The sequence below is a fragment of the Pseudorasbora parva genome, chromosome 25, assembly GCF_024679245.1.
Source record: "Pseudorasbora parva isolate DD20220531a chromosome 25, ASM2467924v1, whole genome shotgun sequence".
Taxonomy (NCBI): domain Eukaryota; kingdom Metazoa; phylum Chordata; class Actinopteri; order Cypriniformes; family Gobionidae; genus Pseudorasbora; species Pseudorasbora parva.
In genome coordinates this window covers 1402215-1423730 of record NC_090196.1, presented here as the reverse complement: position 1 = coordinate 1423730, position 21516 = coordinate 1402215, and the positions used below count along the sequence as shown (strand labels likewise).

The 21516-nt window shown below is 38.5% G+C and overlaps 1 protein-coding gene across 1 annotated transcript in view; it reads left to right on the top strand.

Moving 5' to 3' along the window:
- LOC137064348 (scavenger receptor cysteine-rich domain-containing group B protein-like) overlaps positions 1–7829 on the top strand; it is a 29402-nt gene extending 21573 nt beyond the window's left edge. Inside the window, 5 exon segments of the mRNA XM_067435705.1 lie at positions 851–883; positions 1069–1101; positions 1281–1319; positions 1434–1739; positions 7382–7829. Coding sequence (XP_067291806.1) covers positions 851–883; positions 1069–1101; positions 1281–1319; positions 1434–1739; positions 7382–7389 — 419 coding nt within the window. The 3' untranslated portion in view covers positions 7390–7829.
- The last annotated feature ends 13687 nt before the right edge of the window (positions 7830–21516 follow it).

Here is a 21516-nt window from a genome sequence, read left to right as displayed (position 1 = left end):
TTATAGCTTGGATACTCATGCTACTCTGGACTCTCATGTACTTGAGTCGACATCACAAGCTAATGTCTAAGGCCTCTTGCATCCTTCTGCACACGTACACAACCGTAAGGGGTCAGCATCAAGCACGGCGGTGTGTCTATTCTCGTTCCCAAATGCATAAGCTTATGCAGCATTGAGTGTAGCTTTTGAAAGGGAACACTTGGGGTTACTTGACTGTAACCCGGTTCCCTGATAAAGCAGAACAAGATGCTGTATCGCTAGCCCGTGCTGATGATGCTCCAGGACTGGTCTTCAAACTAAAGAGATCTGATGGCTAGAGCTGGAGCTCATCTATTTATAGCCCCGGCAGGTGCGCTGATGACGTCACCGACCAAGGCTATAATACCTCCAGGTCAATTTCATTGATGTGTTTTCACACTATTTTCAAAGCTGGTCGTGATCAGACACTTCCCATATGCATACACTTATGCAGCATCTTGTTTCCGCTTTATCAGGGAACAGGGTTACAGTCAAGTAACCCCAAGTGTTCCTCTCTGTAGAAAGGTTTCCTGACCCTGGTTCACATTTGATCTTCTTTTTCCAATTCCTCTTCTTTTCTTTGCGGATCTCTTTCTTGGATTTTTTGTTGTGCTGTTTCTGCAGGTCTTGAACATACAAGTCAAATATAAGTATATAAGTCATAACTCATATCAATCACAATTTTTGACATGGAATTATCATGAGAAGTCACTATATCATATGGGGAACTTGGCGAGTCATTTAACACAACACTGGGAAAGACTATGCAAATGAAGAACTCCATTCTGTTTCTGTAATAGACTTTAATCATCTTTCTCTTTTTTTGTAATAGGTCAGACACCAACTCGTGCAACACCACGGACAGGTAATTATACACCTTTGAATTAGAACCAGATTTGGAGGTGATCTTGGGAAAAGTCAATCAAAAGCTATGAGAACATTTAGCCTCATTTAGAACTTTGTAACTTTGTCTGGAAAAGACCATTCAAATGAAGAAATCCGTTTCTGGAACTGTAAAAGACTTTAGTCATCTTTCTCTGTCTGTAATAGGCCCAACACAAACTAGTGCAACACCCCGGACAGGTAATTATACACCTTTGAATTCGAATCAGATCTGCTTTTCTCACAACTTGTAAAACAGCCTTAAACATTTGTTTGAATAGAAAAACATGAAGCATTGCAATCAATCTGATGCATCAATATCTTAATTTAAACCTAACATTGTTGTGCATTTGTGTGTAATTTTTTTTCTGCTGCAACAGCGACATTGAACATGACTGCCTCACAGCCAGGAGTTAAAGGTAATGATGCTGAGGAGGATGAAACTCCACGGTCAATACCACGTTGTCTGTTATCGCATCAAAAAAAAAAAAAAACTGTTCTTCTATTTATTTTTATTTTTTTGTGATTACTAGCTGTCAAGTTGGTGAATGGATCTAACCTCTGTTCTGGAAGAGTGGAGATTCTTCATAAAGGAATATGGGGAACAGTGTGTGATGATCTGTGGGATTCTGCAGACGCGGCAGTGGTGTGTCGAGAACTGGGCTGTGGGAGTGTTATAGAGGCAAAGAGTAATGCTTACTTTGGACAAGGTTCTGGACAAATATGGCTGGATGATGTCCAGTGTAGTGGGAATGAATCTACACTGGCAAACTGTTCATCAAGAGAATGGGGATCACATGACTGTGTGCACGGTGAAGATGCTGGAGTCGTCTGCCAAGGTGAGTCAAACACATTTATACAACTGTATACTTGGGATGTTGTATATAATATGTTCTCATTAGCAATACAAAAGTGTTTCATGTTCTAAATAACATTATCTACTTAAAAGAACCAGTGTATCATTATAGTATTTAATGTTTTTTGTTGTTGTTTTTTTTCAATTGCACAACAAAGTTTTTTAATTATACAACATTTATGCCTCAATTATGGGGTCAAGCTCACCAATGGCATGCACATAATTCTGTTGAGTACATTTGTTTGGCTATACCGGTGGTGAACTTAGGAACAGTTGATCAAAGGCTATGAGTACATTTAGATTTCTTGTTTAGCATCCGTTTGAATATCACTGTCACTGTGGGAAATATAGTGCAAATGAAGAAATCATCAGGAGTAAATACTGTATCTTTTACAGTGTAGTTTTTACACCAAGAGTATTTAATAAAAACACAAATGCCACATTCTTCGCCATCATAATTATTATTTTTTGATGCAAATTTAAACAAAACAAAAAACAAAACAAAAACACCTGCCTCTCTCTCATGCCTGAGTCACAACTGTTTAACTGAAGTTTACAGCTTAATTCTGATTGGTTGAAAGACAATCCAAGTTGTTAATGAATTTTTAACACTTTAGATAATTGCAGAATTAAACATGCACCTTTGTGAATCTTGTCCTGGCTCCTGCTTACAAGCCATTTTGTGTTTGATTTTAACAAAGAGGCTGAGTTGGCATTCAAATCCATTTGCGGAATTTTATTAACAGAAAGAATTAGGGACAGAAACGGCCCAAAAGCAGACCGATCAGTAACATTCACCAGGGTGATCCAAAAGGCAGAGATGAGTAGGCAGGCAAAAGGTCCAAACACAGTTATCAATCCAAACTAGGCAACCTATGCAAGGGTAAAATCAAACAAACGTAAGTCAGGAAAGAGGCAGAATCATACACAAGCAATCAGCCAGGTAACTCTTGAAGACGCTTGGTAAGGCAGTCAAACTGGCAAAACTTCACACTGAACCAAAAGCACGGCCTCTTCCTAAATACAGCACAAACAGGAAATGAGAGTAGAAGCAGAGGGGGCGGCACTGTCAGTACTAAGGCAAGGGCTCCCTCTGCTGGAGTGACGTTACATTGATCTGTTGTTTTTTAGTGTTAATTTCCCAATCAATAGAAGCATGCAGATTCATTTTCATAAATAAATATTGGCAAAACAAACACAGAAAACCAATGTACTGAATAAATAAACTGTTTCCACTTACCATGCATATCTGAAGTCTTACCACCTTGGGTGTGCATTCATTTTCATCAATTCAATGGTCTGTTGTAAATTCTTCCTTATATATATATATATATATATATATATATATATATATATATATATATATATATATATACATATATATATATATATATATATATATTAGGGGTGTAACGATACGCGTATTCGTATTGAACCGTTCGGTAAGAGGCTTTCGGTTCGGTACGCGGTACGCATTATGTACCGAACGGTTCTTGGACTAATTAATTAGATTTGGAAAATAAAAAAAGTGTGTGAAATATAATAATATGGGTTCAACAAGGTAGCCCAATAACCAAAACGACATAACAGCCAATGCCCCTGACACCGCCGAAGTGAAAGAAAATAAAAACACCAAATATGTTTTAGGCTGCTCAGTCAGGTGCTCGCTTACTCAGTAGGCTACGTGCTGAATGCTCGTGGCAAAATGGCTATTGCGTTTAACAAACCAGAAATAGAAGATCCTCCAATAACCAACAGGTCTGGTGTGTTTGGGTGAACTTTGGATTCTTTGTAAGCTATGATGTTGTTGGCAAGAGTGATGGATTAAAAAACAACAGTTTGTCGCATTTGCTGATGGTAGGCTACAGCAGCGGGAATAATTCATGTCATGTCAATCAACTCATTTACGCCGACAATAAGACGATAAAAAGAAGAAACAGCCACAAGCTATCCCACAAACTATCCCCGCAGCATTTAGACAGACATTTCCAACTTATTTAAATGGCAAAAGACATCACCGCGGCGAGTGGTCCATTTATAGCCGCAGATATGAGACCTAACGCCCGTTTCACACACATACTCCGTCTGCAGTGCGTGTGCGGTGCGTATTTTTTTCCGTACCCATGTTAACGGATGACAGCTACACTGCACGCGGGTGCTGTCCGTCAGTCCGTTCCAGGAGCGTTGCGTCTGCAGCAGTGCGGCGATCGTTTTCGTACCGAGTCTATTTTTTGCTGCGCTGCGTTGCTGCATTAAAGTGATAGAACATTGTTCGCATTAAAATAAACATGTACTGACGCGAAAATCTAGTCATTTCACCACAGATGAATATCATTTAAAATATACTCTTGTTTCAAAGTCAACACATGGCTTTTTTTCAAGTAAAGATACAAAACGACACCTTTCCTGGCATTTAGGTTAAAAAAAAAAGTGCCATAATGGAGAGCACTCATACTTTCTTGGCGGTGAAAAGCAAAGTTATTTTTGACCTGCAGGATTTCTTTTAAAAGGGTGTAAAAACGAAAGTAAAGACTAGAGTCGGCTGTTTTTGAATAGACTATTGTAAGTTTCTCATTTCAAATTTTGTGATTTAAGGCTATAACCTATGTTTAAATGTTTTGCCACTTGTGTGAGCTAAATCTAAAGTATATAAATATGAATAAATGAATTTAATAAAATGTTGTTTAAATGTAGGCTAGTAGGCTACCTGACTTCTATTAAAGAGTAAACAAAGAGAATTGGAATTCTGACGAGAATTTTTCTTTTTGCTGTATCTAAAACATACCGAACCGTACCGAACCGTGAATTTTGTGAACCATTACACCCCTAATATATATATATATATATATATATATATATATATATATATATATATATATATATATATATATATATATATATATATATGGACATTTCCTTGTGAACTGGTGTCCAGTCATGTTGGGACAGGAAGGGGCCATCCCCAAACTGTTCCCACAAAGTTCCTTTCACTGGAACTATGGCCAAGCCCAACCCCTGAAAAACACCGCACTCCATAATTCCCCCTCTACCAAGCTTTACACTTGGCACAATGGAGTTAGGCAAGTCCCGTTCTCCTGGCGACCGCCAAACCCAGACTCGTCCATGGGATTGTCAGACTGATCCATGATTGGTCGCTCAGAGAACACGTCTCACTGCTCTAGAGTCCAGTGGCGGCTGCCAAACTGGAAACAATAGTGTTTAAGACTACAAAATGTTTATATTTCAGATAAATGCTGTTCTTTTGAACTTTCTATTCATCAAAGAATCCTGGCAAAAAAATAAATTCCAACATTGATTTCAACATTGATGATAATGTATGTTTCTTAAGCAGCAAATCAGCATATTATAATAATTTCTGAAGGATCACACACATATATATTTATATATATATATATATATATATATATATATATATATATATATATATATATATATATATATATATATATATATAGAGAGAGAGAGAGAGAGAGAGAGAGAGAGAGAGAGAGAGAGAGAGAGAGAGAGAGTCAGCCCTTTTATCATATTATTTTGTAAATAATAATTAATGTTGATGTCAGGTCACACTTTAGATTAGGGCCCAGTCCTCACTATTAATAGGGGTGTAACGATTCATTTTAACAACAATTCGATTCGTATCGCGATTTGAGGTTGTCGATACGATTTAAGGACAATATTGTTTCATTTAGAACGATATGATCCGAAATCGATTCAGTGACTTGAAATCGAATTGTTGTTAAAACGAATCGTTGCACCCCTATTAACTAACTATAAACTATGAAATCAATTAGCTCATAAATACTGCTTATTAATAGTAAGGTACTTTATTAACTTTAGGTGTTGGGTAGGATTATGTATATGGTAATGGAGAATAAGGCATAAATATGTGCTTTATATGTATAAATAAACAGCCAATATCACAGTAATATGCATGATAATAAGCAACTCGTTCATAGTAAGAATTGGACCCTAATCTAAAGCATTACCCAATATTGAGATCCAACTAAACATATCAATAAAAAAGGTATTAATAAATGTTGAATCGTTGAAATGTAATGATAAAACTTAAATTAATATTTTGTTGCTGTATGTCCTAACACAAAACACTTGGTTGCTTAGCTAGATCATGCTATATCCCCCTAAGATGAGAGATGTATGTATTTTATGTCTCGAAAAAATCCTCAGATTTAGGGGGTCCTCGGGGCTTTTTTGGCCAGAGGCTAAAGACTACAGCCAGTAGAAGTAGCTAGTTCTGCATGTTTTCATCCCGTTTTCATAGGGGGTGGGATCGCACTCACAGAATGTGCACAGCCACTCGGGCATTCATAACCTAGCGTTGTGGAGCAAAGCAGGGTTTTTCAATGGATTCCTAAGTTAAGTTTCCATAGGCATGATCTGAAAGCGTGCCAGACTGTACACGCACCATGAATTACTGTGCAACAGTGAATGAATTCCGTGCTTAGCTCAGCTCTTCACTCTCGTGATGAATAAAAGCTGCCTCCCGCTGTGTTTGTGCTATGACTTTCGAATAGGGATGCACCGAAATGAAATTCGAAGCCGAAACCGAATAATAATGAAATGCTTGGCCGAAGCCGAAACCGAATAATAATGAAATGCTTGGCCGAAGCCGAAACCGAATAATAATGAAATGCTTGGCCGAAGGCCGAATACCGAACGCGGTGTTTCGCATTTTTTCCATTTATTTGGCCATTTTTTTACCATTACAATAATTAAATAGTAAAAATTTGCTTTTTACTATTTTGTGTTGCTTTTCAGAGAAATAAATCACATAACAAAAATACACTCTGTATGTCTACAACATCAAATGTGCATTGAATAGTGCAAAAAAGGTGGATGAACCCACAACAAATAAATAACTGTCCTAGACATAAGCCTACTTAGCCTACTTCTTCAGGAAAAGTGGCAGGTTCTTCTTTATGAAAAGTAGCTTCTCTGCTTTCTCACATGAAAGTCGGTTCCTCTTCTCATCGAGTACATGAGATGCAGCTCTAAACAGTGCTTCCACACTGCTGACATGTTTGCTGCATAAAGCGCCCGCCTCTCTCTCTACGTGGGTTACTATTTGATCGCGTCATTAAAAACGTCATTGTTCGGCAAAAATGATTCGGCCTTTTTACTTATTCAGCCGAATACCGAAAGTGCTTTTTTTGGCTATTTTCGGCCAAATAATTTCGGTTGCCGAACATTCGGTGCATCCCTACTTTCGATCGGCTCACACTGTATTGAAAAGAAATATCTAGTTTTTAATGGTAGTGTCTGTCATCTAACTGAACTAAATCATTTTATTACTATAAAAATGTAATCTATGGTGGTGGCGGTGCGGCGGTGGTCAAGTGATGTAACCGGTAGCCCTGGCTTGGGAGTGGCCTCGTATGGCAGCAAGTACATTCTGCCAGATAGTGCCTATCAGCCACATGAACCAACAATACATTTCCTGGCATTTCTCAGTTTAGAGGGCACCAACTTCTAAAATAATTTGATATTTCTACTACATACATGTCCTAATTTAAATACACATTCATCATCATCATCAGTACCCCTTTAAGAATGGGATCATTATCATGTATTTTTTTTCTCTTATAGCTCTGTGATTCTGGATACCTGGAGAGAGGGCAGGTCTGTGGATTTCCATGACAGTGCTTTCATATCTTTGGATCCCCTGATGGTTTCTGGAAAGAAAGAAAAAATATTTTAGAAGTGTGTGATGTATTGTTTATGCACATTTTTAAGATCTTTTCTAAGCCTCTTTTGGATCTTTTACATATCACTGTATTACATTTATTGTTCACTATTATTGGGGCCCAGAACTACAGAATATATCCAAGTCTGTGCAGTTCCTGGATTATATTGTTTGTTTCTCTGTTACTGAAGAAGGACAGATTCCAGAGGTTAAGTTTTCTTTTCACATTATAGAGTGGGGTATAATCATTAGGAAGAACAGAACAAATGTCTACAGGTTTATAACATTATATAGTTACAATGTATGTATCCATTGTCTATGCTATAAATAAATATTCTGCATCATCTCTTAGTTTGCGTAACCCATCTTTGACTTCATGAGCAAATTTTCCTTAACCAAATAACAGTTGTTTTGATAAAGTGTATAATAAAGACGGGACAAGATTTTTCCAGTTTTATACAATATATTTCACTACTTGTACAATTAAGTATGCAATACCCCTCAATTTCAGAATTATTTATCTCAGCCCAAAAAATTGTTAAACCTTTTTCAAGTGAGTATAAGATAGCCATAGCGTGTTCAGCATGTTCACTTTCATCAGAACGAAATCATGTGCAGCACACTTTCAACTTGTGTGATATCCTTAACGTACATCTCTGCAACATGACATAATGTGACGGGGTGGTACAGGTTTTCCGACACAAGGACTTTTGACTACACCACCCTTGGGAATTTGACCCAGGGAAATATTAATGACACCTAAAAGATTGTTATTAGGTCACACAGGTTTGACTCTCCTATTTGAGAAGTTAGGCAGAAAACCTTGGTATTGTATAATTTATTTATTTTATTTTTTTGTTATATAAGGTTTGATTCAAAGAAGAAAAATCACATTAAAATAGGATCCGTTGTACAAAGGGCATCGCCTGGTGGCTTTTTAGAGGAGAACAACAACAAAGACACAAACACAACACTTTACATAACTAATATTTGCACAACTCACAAGAACACAAACTTACAGGGCTGAGGTTCACCACAGGAGGAGTCATCACTAAGCTAGTTATCCGAAAGCACTCTCTATACAACCAAAACTCTTCAAAAGTGTCACATGGCAAACGTTGGAGGAGCCCCACCACCACAAGAGATCCTTCACCTGTGGCACCCCAGCTCCTGAAAGGAAATCAAAAATAAATAAATAAACTTTAAAACATACTTACATTAAACAATAGTGTGATGGTGTAAGTACAGTCATGGAGTAGACAATAATCATGAATAAACAATCACAAATCAATCCTTGATCCCACCCATAAATTTAGAATTAATTTGTAGGCAAAAATTTACCGTTTTGTAATGAACACCGTAATAGTTAGGACTGATGAGCGATTGTGCTTCATGACTGTATTTGCAGACTTTGACATTTTATGATAGCCTATATGCAGCCTACATTGAGGTAAATATTTTGTTTTTACACTGTTTTGTGCAGTTCTCTAATAAAAGGGTATTTCATGCTATTCTGTATCACATGTAGTTGCGCCATCTCCTTCTGCGCTCCTGTTGTGGACGATGTGACTGTAAGGGAGTGCTGATCATTATTACTATATATTTTTTTTAAATACATTTTGAATTTTGCTACATGTATATAGCCTAACACAACCACTACAAATAACACTGTTGGATTTAATCTTCATGATAATGTGGTTATAACATATGAAATGGAGTGAAAATGAAATGTCATTAATTCTTCTAATTTGTAGGCGAAAATTTAAGATGAAAATGTTAGAGTGAACACATGCTTCTTCATGACGGTTTTGTAATGAACGCCGTAATAGTTAATAGCTAGGACTGATGATGAGTAGCGATTGTGCTTCATGACTGTATTTGCAGACTTTGACATTTTATGATATATGTAGCCTACATTAAAGCTGCAGTCCGTAACCTTTTGCGCTCTAGTGGTTAATAAACAGAACTGCATGCGTCTTGCGGAAGAACATTGCAGCCGGAGCTACTTCTCTCTGGCGGATCACGCAGGGACTGTGCTCCTCCGCAGCGGTACCTACCAGTCTGGCCTGAAATAGTCCCAATATAAATACTTATTATAAGTGAACCATAATGATTCAGGGTAAGACAAAAACACAAAAACAGTTTGGAAAGTGGATTCATGTTGTACATTCTCATTGTATATATATATATATATATATATATATATATATATATATATATATATATATATATATATATATATATATATATATATATTTTTTTTTTTTTTTTTTTTACTTTGCATAAAATCTATGGAGACTTAATGCACAAGTGTTTGTAGTAAACCAATCATAAAATTGGCATAAAATATAGGAGAAAAATATTAGAGATATTAGAGATTATTGTTCAGCAGTGTATTTTATATCTAACCAAATTAAAAGCAAGAGATGCGATAAATTATATCGGTCCAAAAAAAATGGTATTACGACATTTCTGTCCCCCTCACTCCTGAAAAGATGGCTACGCCCCTGAGATCAGTCCTACCTACCCTACCTTTAAGGAAAATATTTTGTTTCTACATTGGCCCTCATTTATCAAAAGTGCGTACACCAAATTTCCAGCGTACACCTTGCGTACACCCAAACCCACGGTGACTTTGAGATTTATCAATATGGACGTTGGCGTACGGCACGCTCAAATCCTACGCCAGCTCAGGAGGTGGTGTACGCACGTTTGAGTTAGTGGGAAAATGCGCAGAAAAACAATTCCTAACACCACAAAACGCACTGACAAGATATGCTATATGACCCACTGTTAAAAACCACAACAACAACATTTAGTGTTTATTTTTGTGTAACATGAACGTCAATGTTTAATTTGTGTGACTTTACCAAAGTGTTTGATCTGTAGGCATATGTATTCCTCCAGTCGCGAGCCTGTGCGCTTTATCTGACGGTTCCTGGCCCGGCAGCTGCGCACGCACTGGGACTAAAATAATTCAGACTGACAAAATAATAAAAATGGCCTTCTTCTTTTAAATAATAATAAAATCAATAATAACGACATTTTCTTCTAAATAACAAGCGTCATTAAGAATAATAATCATAAAAAGAAGAAGAAGAAGAATCTTACAAACTGTCATGTAATTATTAATGTGAATGAATCTTACTCCACATCACATCATCATCACTGTCGTACACCCCAATACATGTGCCGTGATACGAAATTAAATGCTAATTGTTTCAAAACGTGCTGTAAAATAATGCATTGTGATGGTAATTTATCATCCAAACAGCTATTTAAACTGCTGGAGTGTGCTTCTCAACCTCTACACTATTAAGAGTACTCGTAATTTGGGTCCATATTTTGTTTTTGTGGGTGCCTTTAATTCCACTCTTTAAACTCCCAAATAAAACAATTTCGGGTTTTTTTTTCCACTTCCCTGGTGATCTCGATGGGCGCGTCTCAATCATCTCAATAGTTCAGTAGTCAGAGCACTGATCAGGGAGTCAGCCCGTTGACTTATGTCCTAATCAGTGCCCTGACTAAGTGGACTAAAGAGATGATTGAGCGCGCCCGATCTCCACGTCGGAGAAGTTTCGTTTCTTTGCCGTCTTCTGTTTGTCCATGGCGTAAAATGAGGGCGTGCGGGAGGCGGAGACTTGAATATATAGGGGCGTGTTATTCTAATGACGATCGTTTTCAGCCGTGGGATTTATCAAGGGCAAGTATTGCGTACACCTGGATTGCAGAGGTACGCACAGCTTCATAAATCAGGCGGTGAGAGGAGTGTAAGCATAATCTTACGCCAACATATACACCCGTTTCTACGCAAGATTGATAAATGAGGGCCAATGTGTTTTGGAGCAGCAACTTGTAAAAGTTCTTAACAGTAGGTCAATATAACTACAATGCGTTTCAATGAACAACCACATTCCACTGATCACTGTTACTTACTCATTTATTAATCAGTTTTTTATTAGTTAATAGTAGTTACTAGAGTGTTAATAATACATTACTCATTTGTTACTGTGTAGTTAAACCTCCATCTACCTACTCCCTTTCCTTTTCCCCTGAACATTCACTAAGAATGCCTATATATTTCATACATGACGTGTCTTTTAAATCTATTGTTTTTTCCCCTTTTATGTTTGGTATCATTTTAAATGTCGGTGAACTTGGTAATACTGTCTCGATTTCACTGCAGTCAATGGCATTATGAGAAAGATTGAAAACTTAGGAGTATTCTGTTCTCCTTTTGGGTGGTGTCTTGTCAAGATATCTGATAAACCTCTTCCCACAGACCAGGTGATTGTGCAATAAATGTTTAAAGCCCTTTTGTTCTGATCTGGGTTTTTATGGGAAAGTCCCCCCCCCCCCCCCCCCCCCCACACACACACACACACACACACACGAACACACACACACACACACACACACACACACACATACACACACACACACACACACACACATACTGTGCTGTCTTGGGTTTTTACACTCAGAAAACTGTCTTGTTTGTCACAAAATTGCTTATGCATTTCTTACTCTTAGATTAATTCTTTGAGAAATTGATTTTATGTAATTATTAATCCTTAATGGCACCTAAATATTTAATTTTATAAATGGAATGATACCTTTTTACTTGACAAATAAAATGTTAGATTTGATTAAATCATTATTACCAGTAGATTATGAGGAGGCTGGTGCTAGGTCAAACTAAAGGCCTTTTGATTTATGTCCATCGCTGTCACATACAAAATGTGTATTGTAAATGTTCAACAGATTTTCCAATCAAATGAAAAAATGTGCATGACCAATCTTTAATTTACACTTAATTTAAACGAATAATCATACAAAAGACAATTAAGACTTCAAAAGAAAAGAAATTACAAACAACCTTTTCACAAAAGAAAAATAAGATCCTGATGCCATTCAGTGTCCATCTTTATAAGTATATATTGAATATCAAGATCCCATGGGATAATTCTACCTTTGTGAATGAAAAACAAAACCAATCAAACAAACAAACAAAAATATTAAAATCAAACAATAACCTTAAAGGGGTGGTTGCATGCAATTTCACTTTTGTAACTGTAGTTAACTGTGTAATGTCGCTGCTTGAGCATAAAAAATCTGCAAAGTTACAGCGCTGAAAGTTCAATGCAAACAGAGATATTGTCTTTTAAAGCTATGGCAGTTTATTGCCTACAAAAATGCCCGTTTTGGACTACAACGAGCTTCTTCCTGGGTTGGTGACATCATAAACCCTTGCTAGTCACCGTAGATGTGACTTCAGCCCGTAATGGTAAGGGGCGTGGCGTTTCTGGACAACCTGTTCTAGGCACTTCAGCCAATAAAAATACAGGAAACTACATTTGGCAATCTAACCAATCTAAGACCATTGCATTTTTCGGAGGGATGGGCTTCATAGAAGCAGGAAGCAAATGTGCCATTCAAAGGACAGTGGAGACAAATATAAGAAAAAATACGGCTTTAAAAAAAAGCAAAAAAAAAGCAGTATTAATATATGTTAAACTGTATCCCATAAACACAACCAAGCCTAGAAAAAAAAAACACGGAACCACTGCTTTAATTGACATCTTCAAAGTGGGGTAAGTGCTTTCTGGTAACTGCAGTTGATATTTCAAATAATCAAAACAACCACACCCCTATGTTGATAGCTCTGCCCCACATATATACGTAACACAGGCAACGACTATGTCTATCAACTGTGTACCTTTACGTCTGATTGCAGGTCTTCATATGCTCCTTGAGTTCTCTCCAGCGCTGAAAAAATAACACTTTTTGCCGGATCAAAAAATCAGGCAAGAATTCCTTCTTTTGTTCCACAGACATTTTGTTTTATCTGCCATCTCTCTGTTTCTGTAATGTCCATCTAGTGTCATGATTTTTAAATAATGACATGCACTGAGTGCTTTCTGCTGATTGGCTATCAGTTTGTTTTTGTACTTGCCGAGTCAGTTTTATAAAGATGTTTTGAAAAAAACACTTACACCACCTTTCATACAAATCATTAAACAACAACAAAACCCTTCTGGGTTAGTTTTGGTTTGGCAAGTTAATTATCCAAAAGACCTGTTTTCATAGAGTTTGGTAATTCATATTGTCCCGACTCGTATTTGTGTTATTTGATCTTATATCTTGTTGGAGCTATTTTCTTGTTTTATAATTAAGTTAATAATTAAATTACTTTATTTTGTTTTACTTTAACTAAGTATTGTTTTTGTTTTTGTCTTTACAGTTATTTTGTTTTACTTTTGTTTTGCTTTAATTTGCATGATTGTTTTATTGATATAGATACAGAACGTTAATGATATTATTTTTATCAATTTGAGCCATTTTTTGGGGACTTTTATTTTGATAGTACTGAGCACCTGTTTGTAAATTGGTGATTACACTTAGGACGAGCAGGCACTGGGAAAGGTTGTTGGTTTTTTACTAGGGAAAGAGAGGCTGCAGACACCCTGTTTGTATGCTTCCTCAAATGGAAATTAACCGCATGAACAATATGTTTGCCTGGACATTGAATTTATTGTATCCTGCGTAAGATACAATCTTTAGGTGAGTCAGAGGCCTCACTTAAATTTTTTGATTTAAGTTAAGGACAAATTGCCACAATACATCTGTTTATGTCTATGGCGAGTCATGCAGGAACTGTGCTCCTCTCCAGCGGGTCCTACCAGACTGGTCTGAAATAGTCCCAATATAAACACTTATTAGTTACGGACAGCAGTTTTAAATATCTGCATCAGAGATGAAGAGTGCATGTTATCATGACCACAAAATTCATGGGAAATATATGTGGCGAGATGGAAAGGTGAATAAAGACTAATAACCAAAATAAACAAAAGTCAACGGTAAGCAAAATCTCAGATAAACTCTTACGTAGCCAGCTATACCACCTTGGGACTTTCACCCAAGGAAATGTAAACGCTTATAGGTTTGCTCTACCCAGAGAGGACTGAGACAGTTCTGTCAATTAAAAATATTTTTTATTAGATGTTCTTGAAAGCAGTAATTCACTGATAAATACCTTCTGGACAGTTACCTCTTACTGTTACGGGACAGATACATGCATAGCACATGATGGTATTAAGAAAGTTTATTAAATGTCAGTGAGCGGAGTGAATCATATGAGCAGAGAAGTAGCAGAATGGCAGGGTAATGCAGATAACCAAACCAGATAACACGTAATGTCTTTGCAGGAGAACCAGGAGAGCAGAACGTTGGAGCCAAGGAGATGGAGACAGGGGAATGGTGCGTAGCAGTTGGGAATCTCCTTGATCTTCCTATCTGTCTGACCATTCGACTGAGGATGGTATCCCGGGGAGAGGCTGATAGTCACACCCAGGAGTTGGGGAAAGGCCTTCCAGTCCCTGGACACAATCTTGGGATCATGGTCCAAGACGATATCTTCTGGAATGCCGAAGTATCTGAATACGTGGTTGAACATAATCTCAGCTTTCTCCATGGTGGTTGGTAGTCCTGGGAAGTGAATCAGGCAGCAGGACTTCGCGAAATGGTCAACCACTTCCAGGATACATGTGTTGTTCTCAGAGGGAGGAAGGTCCATGATTAAGTCCACTCCCAGGTGTGAACAAGGTCGGTTAGGAAAATGCAGAGGATGGGTTTACCGAAGGGAAGATGGCGGGGGCTCTTGGATATAGAGCAGTCTCGGCATCCCTGCACGTACCTTCTGATGTTGGATGCCATGCGAGGCCACCAGAAGCACTGTTTAAGCAGCCAGAGGGTTTAATTGACCCCCGGGTGGCCAATGCCCAGAGAAGTATGCGAGGAGTGAATGAGGGAAGTGCGACGAGTGTGGGTAACATATTGCAAGCCCGCTGGAGTAGGGTGAAGGCATTGGAAGAGGGCTGGGTTTCTGCAGACCAGACGATGGGGTTAACGAAGAGGTGGTCAGGAAGGATGGGCTCAGGATCCTTTACCTTTTCCTCTGGACTATGGATGCGAGACAGGGCGTGCCTTAACATCCTTGCATCCTGGGCGATACAAAATGGTGAAATGGAATCTGCTGAATTAGAGTGCCCATCATGCTAGGCGTGGGTTCAACCTTTTTGCATCTCTCAGATAAAACCAAGTTCTTATGGTCGGTGAGGAAGATGAATTAATGTTGAGCACCTTCCAACCAATGCCTCCACTCGTCTAGGGCAAGCTTGATGGCAAGAAGCTCCCAGTTCCCGCTGTCTTAGTGGACCTCCACCGGGCTAAGCTTGCGGGAGAAGAAGGCGCATGGCCCATTCCCCTGCTGCTGTGATAACACAGCTCCCACTCCGGTGCTGGAAGTGTCCACCTCCACAACAAATGGGAGCTCTGGATCTGGATGAACTAGGAGGGGAGTAGTGGTAAAGGCAGTCTTGAGGGCTTCAAAGGCTTGTGTGGCTGCGGGGTCCAGGACAGAGACTTGGGCTGGTTTCAGAGGAAATGAGGGAGGGGACTGGCGATGGAGCTGTAGTGCTGGATGAAGCGACAGTAGAAGTTTGCAAATCCTAGGAATCGTTGGAGCTGTTTAATGTTAATGGGGATGGGCCAGGACCGGATGGCCCCCACCGTCCTCTCGTCCATCCGCTTGAGGCAGTGTTACGTGATTTAATTGGTTTTCCTCCCCCTTTTGTTATTGGTTGTTGTGTTTCTACCCTTCACTATGGTTTGCTTGTCTCTCTTTTCTGTTCTACTCTGTCATTCAGTTTTAGGTGCTGTGATTAGTTGCTGATTGAGATCATTCATTATGATGGACATGGAACTGGACCAATCATCAATTGTGCTTCACAATAAAGGACACCTTGTGAGCTGAGCCTGGTTTCTCCCAAGGTTTTTTTCTTTATTCTGTGACCTGACAGAGTTTTGTTTCCTTGTCACCGTCGCTTTTGACTTGCTCAGTTGGGGGACATTAAATATTCAACTATGTTATTGATCTGCCTACATTGACACTATATGATAGTTCAAAGGAGCTGATGACATCACCATTTTGTCTGAAACGGCTGTATAGCTGAAATAAATTCTGTTGCATTATTTTCCTGTTACCACTGGGAAGCTGCTTTGAAACAATTTCCATTCTAAAAATCGCTATATGAATAAAGGTGACTTTTATAATGCTAAATAACTGAAAAAAACATCTGATAACTTGCGATGAGGAATATGACAATCAGGTCATAAGGTATGCCAGCAGGCATATCACCCTATAGCCCAAGACTGGTTTCCCACTGAAGCTAAGCAGGGTGGGAGACCAACTGGGAAAACTAGGTAGCTGCTGGTAGAGGTGTGCTCACCCTGTGGTCTGTTTGGGTCCTAACACCCCAGTATAGTGATGGGACACTGTACTGTCAAAAGAGCACCGTCCTTCGGATGAGACGTTAAACCGAGGTCCTGACTCTCTGTGGTCATTAAATCTCCCATGGCACTTCTCGTAAAAGGACAGGGGTGTAACCCCGGTGTCCTGGCCAAATTCCCTCGTTCCCTCCTAATAACTGTCCTCATCCACTGAATTGGCTCTATCACCCTCTTTCCTCTCCACCTGTCGCTGGTGTGTGGTGAGCGCATTGGCGCCATTGTACTGTGGCTGCCATCGCATCATCCAAGTTGATGCTGCACACTGGTGGTGGTTGAGGAGAGACCCCTGACATGAGTGTAGAACACTTGTGAAAGCGCTATATAAATGCCTCATTCATTCATTCATTCATTCAAGATGACAATACGCTTGTGAGACAGAGTCTCTTTATGATTCTGATTCCCTTGAGTATCTCGTATTCATATCATATCACATGCACATCTATTCAAGTATAAAGTGAAAAAGCATTTTTCACCTAAATGTCAGCTATAGAGAAACATAACATCTGACAAACACAATAAGTATGGAATGGAAAAACTGGTTTGAGTTATTGTTGAGTGATTGAGACAATACAAAAGGATTTGTTCGTTCTAGATTAAGTCATGGTCTGCCCACATTTATAAATAAAGGCACTGATCGGACTCTGACACCTTCAGTTCAACATCACTAGTGTCTGAGCACGCTGCTGAAGAGAGAATCTCCTTGAGTTTGATCTGCTCTGCATTTATCTCTGGTAAAAAGACTTTTCTGTATTTCATCCCATTTTAATTACTATTATTAGGGGTTCAAGCACGAAGTGCTGAACACCTATTGTATTTGTACTGATTTTTAGGGGTTCAAGCACGAAGTGCTGAAACCCTATTGTAATTGTACTGATTTTTATTAGGGGTTCAAGCACGAAGTGCTGAAACCCTATTGTAATTGTACTGATTTTTATTAGGGGTTCAAGCACGAAGTGCTGAACACCTATTGTATTTGTGCTGATTTTTATTATTATTATTATTATTATTATTATTATTATTATTCTGCCGTAAAACTCATCGTGCAGACCAAACCGTAAATGCTAGAGACTTCAAACTTTGTCAATAGGTAGTCCAAAAATCGAGGAGAGGTTATCAAATTATGAGCCAGATTGGCCAATAGGTGGCGCTACAGCAACCAAAAACGCGAAATGGCTCATAACTCCTAAACCGTTCATCCTAAGGGTCAAGTGTCTTATATCATTGGAAAGCTGAGACCATGACGAACAAAACGTATATCTCCGATTTCATTTCCGGTATGCAAATTTTTCCGCCATTTTGAATTTTGTCAAAAACCTACTTTTGCGAACTAGTCCCTGGTTTTTTGACATATCAGAACCAAACCAGTGCCAAAATGTTCTCTCTAGTCTGAATATCAATAATTATCAAAAAAAGTTGAAATTTTGACTCATGAACGAAAAGGGGCGTGGAAATGTACATTTAAGGCGGAGCCTATTTTACTAAAGAGGCTATAACTCCAGCAAGAAATGAGATATCTTCACCAAACTTGGTACACATGTGTATGGGCTCAGTCTTTGGTCACGATAAAAAAATCGCGACGATTGGCCACTTGGTGGCGCTATAACATGGAAAAAACACAAAAAGGGCTATAACCACGCGACCGCTAGTCCGATTGACTGGAAAATTGGTATGCAATGTCTTGGCCCAAGGTACCATGTCTGTCTATGAGAACATTGGCGTATCTCAAAAAACATGGCCGCCATCAGCCAATGAAATTTGAGCACCTATTAGACAGGGTTAACGAAGGTCGATCGGAACAAAACTCAGTGGGCATGTTTAACTCATGGTCCTAGAGGTCTGTAAGAATTTTGAAAGAAATCGGCCACTAGCTGGCGCTAACGAGTTTTATGGCTCTGCAATCACGTGGCGTTGCACACATCGGCAAAATATGCATATCATATGATAGATCTCCTCATGTTGAACAACTTTGCCTCCAGAACCATTGCTGTCAATCAAATCATTAAATAAATATTTGCAATTATGTTAAAAACCTACTTTTGCGAACTAGTCCCTGGTTTTTTGCCCGACCGGAACCAAACCAGTCTAGGACAATTCTCTGGACTCTCTAGATCAATAATTATCAAAAAAAAGTTGATTTTTTGCATTTGGATGGCTATAACAGAGCCATTTAGAAAAGAGGCGTGGCAAAATACACTCAAAAGCCTATAAATCCTAAGGGAAAACTCAAAACTTCACGGAAATTGTTGGGTATATGTGGCATACCATGTTGAAGACACATGCAAAGTTTTATGGAGATCGGAGTATAGGGGGCGCTATAAGTGTTAAAAAGCTTTGAAAACCATGTATTCCCTATGGTGAATTGCCTGTAAATGGTATTTTCCATCTCTGTAATCAAGTGGGGTTAAAACAGCCACATAATATGCATATATTATGATAGATCTTCTCATACTGAACAACTTTGCCTCTAAACTAGTCCTAGTTAGGGGTTCAAGCACGAAGTGCTGAAACCCTATTGTAATTGTGCTGATTTTTATTATTATTAGGGGTTCAAGCACGAAGTGCTGAACACCTATTGTATTTGTACTGATTTTTATTATTAGGGGTTCAAGCACGAAGTGCTGAACACCTATTGTATTTGTACTGATTTTTATTATTATTATTATTCAGCCGAAAAACGCATCGTGCAGACCAAACCGTAAGGGCTGGAAACTTGAAACTTTGTCAATAGGTAGTACAAAAATCGAGGAAAGGTTATCAAATTATGAGCCAGATTGGCCTATAGGTGGCGCTATAGCAATCAATTGCGCAAAATGGCTCATAACTCCTAAACCGTTTGGTCCACACTCAAGTGTCTTATATCATTGGAAAGCTGAGACCTTGGCAAACAAAACGTATATCTCCGATTTCATTTCCGTCATTAAAAATTTTCCGCCATTTTGAATTTTGTTGAAAACCTACTTTTACGAACTAGTCCCTGGTTTTTTGACCGATCGGAACCAAACCAGTGCCAAAATGTTGTCTGTAGTCTGAGTATGAACATTCATTGAGAAAAAGTTGAAATTTCGATTCACGGAAGATAAGAGGATCAAAATGGACGCTGAGGGCGGAGCCTATTTTACTAAAAAGACTATAACTCAAAAATGAAATGAGATATCTTCACCAAACTTGGTACACATGTGTATGGGCTCATTCTCTGGTCTCGATAAAAAAATCGCGACGATTGACCACTTGGTGGCGCTATAATGTGAAAAAAACATGAAAATAGCTATAACCACACGACCACTAGTCCGATTGACCTGAAAATTGGTATGCAGTGTCTTGGCCCAAGGTACTATATAAGTCTATGAGGACATTGGTGTATCTCAAAAAACATGGCCGCCATCGGCCAATGAATTCGAGCACCTATTAGACGGGGTTAACAGAGGCCGATCGGAATGAAACTCAGTGGACATGTTTGACTCATGGTCCTAGAGGTCTGTAAGAATTTTGAAAGAAATCGGCCACTAGTTGGTGCTAACGAGTTTTATGGCTCTGTTATCACGTGGTGTGGCACCCATCCACAAAATATGCATATCATATGATAGATCTCCTCATACTGAACAACTTTGCCTCTAGAACTGTTGCTGTCAATCAAATTATTAATTAAATTTTCGTAATTATGTTAAAAACCTACTTTTGCAAACTAGTCCCTGGTTTTTTGCCCGATCGAAACCAAACTAGTCTAGGATAATTTTCTGGACTCTCTAGATCAATAATCATTGAAAAAAAATTGAACTTTTACATTTGGATGGCTATACTAGGGCCGTTTAAAAAAGAGGCGTGGCAAAATACGCTCAAAAACCTATAAATCCTAAGGGGAAACTCAAAACTTCACGAAAATTGTTGGGTACATGTGGCATAACATGCTGATGAAGCATGCAAAGTTTTAAAGAGATCGGACTATAGGTGGCGCTATAACTGTCAAAAAGCTTTAAAAACCATGCATTTCCTATGGTAAATTGCCTATATTGGCTGTAAATGGACTTTTCCATCTATTATTTCAGTGTTTAAAAACTTGCTAAATAAAACTTAATGTCTTTAATGCCTATGTGCTTTAAAGGCCTTAAAGGCTTGAACCCCGCTAAATGCTGCTTGCAGCTTTAATTATTATTATTATTATTATTATTCAGCCGAAAAACGCATCGTGCAGACCAAACTGTAAGGGCTAGAGACTTGAAACTTGGCCAATAGGTAGTCCAAAAATCGAGGAGAGGTTATCAAATTATGAGCCAGATTGGCCCATAGGTGGCGCTATAGCAACCAAAAGCGCGAAAGGGCTCATAACTCCTAAACCGTTGCTCCTAAGGGTCAAGTGTCTTATATCATTGGAAAGCTGAGACCATGACGAACAAAACGTATATCTCCGATTTCATTTCCGTCATTAAAAATTTTCCGCCATTTTGAATTTTGTCAAAAACCTACTTTTGCGAACTAGTCCCTGGTTTTTTGACCAATTGCAACCAAACCTGTGCAGAAATGTTGTCTGTAGTCTGACTATCAATATTCATTGACAAAAAGTTGAAATTTCGATTCACGAAAGATAAGTGGATTCAAAATGGACGCTCAGGGCGGAGCCTATTTTACTAAAAAAACTATAACTCAAAAACGAAATGAGATATCTTCACCAAACTTGGATCACATGTGTATG